The 8,260-nt window shown below is 36.5% G+C and overlaps 1 protein-coding gene across 1 annotated transcript; it reads left to right on the forward strand.

The window, feature by feature from the left end:
• The first annotated feature begins 7,437 nt into the window (after positions 1–7,437).
• LOC146722325 (uncharacterized) lies at positions 7,438–8,016 on the forward strand. The gene has a single exon (XM_085485010.1). The coding sequence runs from the start codon at positions 7,438–7,440 to the stop codon at positions 8,014–8,016; it is 579 nt and encodes a 192-aa protein (XP_085341136.1).
• Positions 8,017–8,260: the final 244 nt, after the last annotated feature.

Consider the following 8,260-nt stretch of genomic DNA (forward strand, 5'->3'; position numbering starts at 1 on the left):
CCAATCGACAGTCGCGGCCCGCGTGCCTTCTTCGTTTCGTCCAGATCTTCGATAAATTCTTCGCACTCTTGCATCCATCCTAAATATTCGCCCAAGGTAGCGACTTGGCGGGAAACGCTCCAACAGGTCGCGCTCAACGTTTTTCCATTTTGCAAAAATTCACTTATATTATACTGCACAGAAATACTACTTTGATTGTACACTAAACTTTTTTTTCTTGCACTCCGAAAGAAGAGAGCATGCGCTCGCCAGTGGTACTATGGCCCGGCAGCGGCATCGGTTCTTTTTTTTTTTTTTTTTTTTACGCAGTGGGAATCTTCATGGATACCACCGCTCCTCCGGAGAGAGCGGATGGTTATGTGGGACTTCTTGCTCCTTTTGGCCGATCCACGAATAGATCGGTCAGGGGGCTCAAGACATACCTCACTAAACCCACTGCGGATACCTTCGCGGGCGTTTGTGGGGGACGGCGAGGATGCTGGGATCCCATGCCGTCTCGCCGCCCCCCCCGCGAATTACACATCGTGCGGAGTCCTCGCGGTTGCGACGCAGGGCGGTATCAACCCCACGTCCGCGCCCTCCCAAAGAGCGGCATCGGTCCTCATTATATATCCCGATCAACCCTTTGTTCATCAACGTACGAACGAGAAAAAATTTCATTTCGATGACGTAGATTTCGGCGCTTGTTTTGTTTATAAATTCCTGCAGCCGCTGGTTATCGGCGCTGGTATTTCTTCCTAAGATAAACAATAAAGAACCGCCGCTTATTGGAGAGGTACCGCAAGAGTGAAATGCAATTCCCCGCGAAAACATGTCGCAGGCAGCGAGGGCCGCAAGCGGCGAGATTGCAGGCAGCAACTTGTTCGCCCCGAAACTTTACCCGCTGATATTCTTAGAAATATACGTATAGATCATGTATCAACCTCTTGATTGTCGGCAACCCTTTTGTTCTTAATAATTCTTAGAATTTGATTATCTTAGATTTTCAGAGAACTGATTGTCGGCGCTCGGATCCAAGTAGCAGCCCTTCTTAGAATTTGATTATATTTCTTAGAAATATACAGATAACGTATAGATCATGTATCAACCCCTTAGTAATAGATCTCTGAATGTCGGCGCTCAGCCTGAATTGGCGGTAGCCATTCGCAGGAATTTTGATTACCCTGAACCTTATCTTATCTTCAGAGAAAGTTTAGATGACGAAACACAACCCCCTTAGTAATAGATATCTGAATGTCGGCGCTCAGCCTGAATCGGCGGCAGCCATTCGCAGAATTTTTTACCTTATCATGGGTAATAGATATCGCTGTAATAAATATCTAATTGTCCGGCGCTCGATCCAAGCCTGGATTCAGCGGCAGCCATTAATAATTCTTAGAATTTGATTACCCAGAATTTTTATCTTATCTTATCTTGTTTATGAAAACTTAGATATCCGCTTATCTTATCTTGTTTATGAAAACTTAGATATCGCTGGAATGTTTATCTTATCTTGTAAAAGATATTGCTGGAATGTTTATCTTATCTTGTAATAAATATCGCTGGAATGTTTATCTTGTGTTTATAAACATATAAGGTAACATGAGCTCCTTATCAGGTAATATGAGCCCCTTATCAGGTAACCTGAGCTGATAAGATCCCCCGCCGGCGCGTAACGTCATAACCCCTCACCCCCGAAAACCCCCCCGCCCCTTACTCCCCTCATTGCCCCTGGTCCAGAACCCGCCTAGTATTACTACTCTTGAATTTTTAATATGCTTTATTAATTCGCCGAAATTCTATTATGTATATAATTTTAATTCGCCGAATTTCCTATTATGTACATGATTTCAATTCTTTATTTTCATGAAGTACATAATTTTAATTTGCCGAATTGCCATTATAAACATATAATTTTAATTCGACGTATTTCTATTATGTACATAATTTTTATTCCATTACTAATGTATATGTATAATTCACCTATTTCTTTTTATTAACTGAGAAACCACTAAATAACAAAATTAATAAATAATAATTATACTCAAAATCCTTTATAATGCATAACTTTCAATACGCTAACCTCTCGATACATACAACTGTCAAAATATGCAATATGACAGCGATTCACAAAGTAAACGCAACGATAGAACCAATCGGCATCGCGGATTAAAAGGCAACACTACACTTCGAGATTTTCGAGACTTCGATAAATAAATAACATGCCTTTTTTTAGAAATGGAAAATCTACTCATTGTCAGCCAGAAATGAATGATCAAATTGATGTCAAATCGATGTCGATTGATATCGATTTACCCATATCTAATCGACGTTGATTCAACAATGAATCGACGTCAATTCGTCGTCGAATCGACGTCGATTCGATATCATTTCTGGCTAGGTAATAATGTGTTGAATAAGATAACAAACAAAATACAACAGTGTACAAAATACAACAGAACTATGCGCGACGACTAAATATATATTTAATATTAAAAAATTGATTTATTTAATTATATTTTTTATATTATGTACAATATATTCAGTATCTATCGATATATTATGTATATACACATATAACAATTAATATATATGTGTATGTGTAAAATAAATAAGTCCCTTAAAAATATTTCAGATTTTTAAAATAGTAGCTAATATTTTTCAAATATACAGGGTGTTCGGCAACAGGCCAAAATGTAAGGAGTGATTCTACATGATAAAATAAGACGAAAATCAAGAATGACAAAATTGCGTTCGAGACTTTGTTTATTAATTATAAATATTTTACACTTTGCAAAATATACTTCAACTGTTACGATGTAAGTTTTTGTATACTTATGCGTCACAGTGTATTTTGACGGCGACTCTACCGATGTACCTTACGCACGCCAGCAATTTTGTCATTCTTGATTTTCGTCTTATTTTATCATGTAGAACCACTCCTTACATTTTGGCCTGTTGCCGAACACCCTGTATATACATATAATCTTAGAGAGATTTAATTGTGATATGCAGGGTGTCCCAGACCTGCCGTATCATACGTTAATGGGAGATTCCTGAGGCGATTTGGAGACGATTTTTCCTCAGCGAAAATGTCGAGAAAGGTCATCATTTTTTTTAATGTTCCCAATTTTTGAAATCATGTATCTTTGTAACTAAGCCTTAAATTAAAATTCTATTAAAGTAAACTTAACCTGAATTAACTAAAAAATGTAGTTTTGTTAATAATTTATTTTTACAAGGCTTAGTTTACAAAAAGGCTTTTATTTTCAATCATTTTTAACTCAAAAATTATTGGTGCCTGGACATTTTCGTCGAGGAAAAATCGTCTCCAAATCGCCTCAGGAATCTCCCATTACATTTACCCCATTAAACAATTTTACACATAACATATCGCACTTATTTTCTAGAATCAAATTGTAATCAGTTTTACTTATATGTATGTATGTTTAATGTGAACTTGCACCTTGAATAAAATATCACAGTTACTTTTCATGGTAATATATTATTACTAAATTTAGATAATATACACTTTACGTATGTTCACTTTGAACTGGCACCTTGAATAACATATCAGTTACTTTTCGTGATAATTTATTATTAGATCGTTTAAATTTTGAAACGTTTAAATTTTTGAGTACCTTCTTTTGAACATGGCCTGACCTTTTCATTTTTATGATTTTAGGATATCAGACTTTTTAAAGTACAGATATATAGAGCATCTTTCTAGTAATTCAAGTATCACAAATATATGTATTTTCGATTCTTATCACATAACTTTGTATAAGTAACAATTTATGCAATACAGTTCAAAATAATTGAAATATATATGGTATATATGTACATATATATAAAATATATAATTATATTATAGTATACATATATATTTTATTTAATCATATATGTAAATGTTTGTATAATTGTAATAACTTTTAACGATACATTGCACATTTATTTCAATTGCAACAGAATGAATTTATATTATTGTATGAATATTGAAAATAAAGAATGGGCCCCTCCATCGCCCATTCTCGTGAGAACGCAACCATATATTTTTCTTCGTCTCTCCGATTTTAACACGACATACATATTTCTGTCTGATAATTTTTTTCTTGATGATACTTTTTGAAATATCATGAAGCCTAGGTCAAATTAGAAACTTATTACACTCGTTTTAATGCAACGCTTACAGCAGCTTTTATAAAGCGCCAGAGCAGCCGATATTTTATTTTGGCGCTTCTAGTTTATAGAGATTTGATTTGAAATTCATACTAGCCCGTACAATGAAAAATAATTGCTCTTAATTCCAGAGTACCAATTTGTTAATGACTCAGAAAAATAACATGGCGGCCTGCTCTCAAAAAACTTTCAATGGGTAGAATAAATAATTGAAATAAGAGTTGTGAAAATTGTATAAATTAAAAACCTCCAATCTTTCTTTAGTAAAATTTCGAATTTTCGTATCAACTTCCGATTTGTGTTATACCGTATTTTCAGGGAGTAAGTTATTGATCAGAAAACTTTGTCTTGTTGCTTGAAACGGGTGTATATTAAGTAAAATTTATAAATGTACAATTCTCAGGTCAAGTACAATAAAGCTATACGCTTAAAAAGTTTACTGATTATTTGTCGTAATATACAATAAAAAATTACATATTAATTATTCAAGATACAAGTGAGAAATAAATATCATTAAAATATACAAAAAAATTTATCAATTTGACTCTGAAAAGTAAATGAAATGGTTCTCAAAGTGCAAGTACAAAATGTATTAGTGTTTTGATAATGATTGATTTAAATATTCGCATTAACCTAGACAGGGTGGCATATGTGATTGGGATTTAACATTATCAGTAATTATTGAACAGACAGAGAAAAGTTTTGTTGTATGCATCGGTTCAGTGTTTGAAATAACCATGTACTATTCATATACTCTAAAGCACAAATTCTTTATTTCTATCATAAATAATATCTATTTATTAAAATTTTAGCAAACGTCTTTTAAATAGAAAATAGTGTCTAGCGATCATAAAGAATAGGTTTTGAATAGCAAGGTTTCATTTGACTTACAAATTTCTTCAGAAACACAGAAGAAAAAGGTATTTGTATATAGTTTTGTACATTCACTTTGTTGTGTGTAGAGCTTTTAAAAATACGTTGAATCCTTATTCTAATCTAATCTTCTTCTAATGTAATACTTTTCGTACTTCAAATGTTGTAGTAATTATTCTGTAAGAGCTTCGACATTATTTCTAAATGGACATTGAGAAACATCATAGTTTTTTGAGTGCAGTTTTTCATTGTACAGACTAGGCTTAAATTTTTGAGGACCTTTTTTTGAACATGGCTTGACCTTTTCATTTTTATGATTTTTTGGAGATAGGGTGAGAGAGGACGAATGAGGGTAAGAGAAGACGAGATAGGCGAAACAGGGTGAAAGAGAACAAAAGAGGGTGAGAAAGGACGTACGAGGGTGAAAGAGAATGAGAGAGGGGCGAAAGAGGGTGAGAAAGAGTGAAAGAGGGTAAGAGAGGACAAAGAGAGTGAAAGAAGGTGAAAGAGGACGAAAGAGGGTGAAAGAAGGTGAAAGAGGACGAAACAGGATGAAAGAGGATGAAAGAGGGTGAGAAAGAATGAAAGAGGGTGAGAGAGGACGAAAGAGGGTGAGAGAGAATGAAAGAGGGTGAGAGGGACGAAAGAGAATGAAAGAGGACGAAAGAGGGTAAGAGGGAATGAAAGAGGGTGAAAGAAGACGAAACACGGCAAAAGAGGGTGAGAAAGAATTAAAAGAGAGTGAGAGAGAACGAAAGAGAGTGAAGAGGGTGAAAGAGGACGAAACAGGATGAAAGAGGGTGAAAGAGGGTGAGAAAGAATGAAAGAGGGTGAGAGAGGACGAAAGAGAGTGAAAGAGGACGAAAGAGGGTGAGAGGGAAGTGAAAGAGGGTGAAAAGAAGGACAAAACAGCGTGAAGAGGGTGAAGTGAAAGAGAATGAAAGAGGGTGAGAGGGACGAAAGAGAATGAAAGAGGACGAAAGAGGGTGAGAGGGAATGAAAGAGGGTGAAAGAAGACGAAACAGGGTGAAAGAGGGTAAGAGAGAATGAAAGAGGGTGAGAGAGGACGAAAGAGGACGAAAGAGGGTGAAAAGGACGAAAGAGGACGAAAAAGAGTGAAAGAGGGCGAAAGAGGATGAAAGAGGGAATGAAAGAGGGTAAAAGAGGACGAAAGAGGGTGAGTTAGAGTGAAAGAGGGATGGTGGAGGGGGGTGGGGGTGGGAGAGGTGGAGGGGTTGTGGGTGGGAAAGGGGTGGGTGGAAGTTGAGGGAGGTGTGAGGTAAAAGGGGAGAAGAGATTTATATATATATATAATCCTGATGACGTCAGCGGACGCAGACAGAGAAGAAGGAAACGTTTCTTAATTTTTCGTGAAAAAACGTCACTTTTTGACCGCTTGTATCTCCAGAACGGCTTGACCGATTTTATTTCTTCTTGGCTCAAATTACTCGTGGCGATGCCGCCTTTCAGGTTATATTACGTGCAATTCAAAATTTTTTATATTTTAGTAGTTCTACACCCCCAAAAATGGACTTTGATGGTGCAGGATATGAGACTTGTAGTGTCTTTTAAGGTCTTTTAGGGTTTGAACATGGCCGGAGACACTACCGCATCTCCTAATATATACAGAGTTTACCAAAAGTGTGGCAACCCCTAAATATCTCGGAAAATATACGTTTTACAGAAAAGTGTTTCGAACAAAAGTTGTAGGGTTTAAAAAGATCCACATACTGATTCTATCAGATTGACCTTGGATGGCGTCGTCAAGGTCAGGTCAAGGTCACGTTGATTTTTTTAAATGGCACTCCCTACATTTGATTGCATATTCTTATAGCTTAATTCAAGAGCTTTCCAAAGCACTATAATAATGTTCATTTTTATTACGTACTTTGCGAGTTATGAGGGTTTAACGTTAGAGTACCGCCGGTTTTAACATTATTCAAGGTATACCACATGGAGGTTACTCGCTCGGATTTGCATCTGTTGTGTGTGTGATCCAGTCAACTATAAGGCAAGATCGGTCGTGGATCTAGCCAACTAGGACAAGATCGGTCGTGGATCCAGTCAGCAAAAGACCCAACTGAAACCATATCTGATCGAAGTTTTCACCTGTTATTGCTTGTATTGCCGAAAGTATCTTATTCCTTAACATATCCTCATATTTCGCTGAAGTCAAATTACCAAAAAAACTGCTCCATAAAACGTGTATAAAACATCTCGTTAGTTCCTTTATTTACCGCTATGTGACGCACGATACATGCAGTCTAAATTGCATTTAACATTCAACTAAGAATGTATAAAGCTATCAAAGAACGAGCACCTTCTAACTGCAGCTTTGAGCAAGCAGAAATTAATTGTTATCGTCCAAATACAACGTACGATTAATTAAAATTAAACGTTTTAAAAATGGCTCGCGAGTTGTCGGAACGTGAAAGAATCACTATTCTCATGATGCGTGGATGGAATGATAACAAAAGATCGTTCTCTGATGTCGTTCGATTATTTAATGACACGTATCCGAACCGTCGAATTAATAAGTCCACTGTGTTAAGAACAATAGAACGTTTTAGACAAACTGGTAGCGTAAGAAATCGCTCTAAGTCAGGAAGATCATTGTCTGCAACCGACGAAGAAAAACAACTTGATGTTCTGCAGACATTTGTTGAAGATCCCAATTCTAGTGTTCCGAGAGTCGCTCAAACTCACGATATTGCTCCCATGTCGGTTTGGAGAATTTTAAAGAAGAATAAGTTCCATCCATATAAATTGCAATACGTTCAAGAATTGCAAAACGGAGATGAGGAGCGTCGTATACGTTTCTGTGAAAGAATGATGGCACTAATAGATGTCCGGCCCATCTTCCCTTATCAAATTGTTTTTACAGACGAGGCAACTTTCACCTTAACGGGAGAAGTTAATAATCAAAATTTTCGCCTTATAGTTGACTGGATCACACACACAACAGATGCAAATCCGAGCGAGTAACCTCCATGTGGTATACCTTGAATAATGTTAAAACCGGCGGTACTCTAACGTTAAACCCTCATAACTCGCAAAGTACGTAATAAAAATGAACATTATTATAGTGCTTTGGAAAGCTCTTGAATTAAGCTATAAGAATATGCAATCAAATGTAGGGGGTGCCATTTAAAAAAATCAACGTGACCTTGATTTGACCTTGACGACGCCATTCAAGGTCAATCTGATAGAATCAGTATGTGGATCTTTT

Source organism: Nylanderia fulva, unplaced genomic scaffold, assembly GCF_048542155.1.
Source record: "Nylanderia fulva isolate GAGA-0341 unplaced genomic scaffold, ASM4854215v1 Scaffold330, whole genome shotgun sequence".
Lineage (NCBI taxonomy): Eukaryota > Metazoa > Arthropoda > Insecta > Hymenoptera > Formicidae > Nylanderia > Nylanderia fulva.

Coding starts and splice junctions, on each gene's coding strand:
- LOC146722325 (XM_085485010.1), top strand. CDS start 7,438: ATGGCTCGCGAGTTGTCGGAACGTGAAAGAATCACTATTCTCATGATG.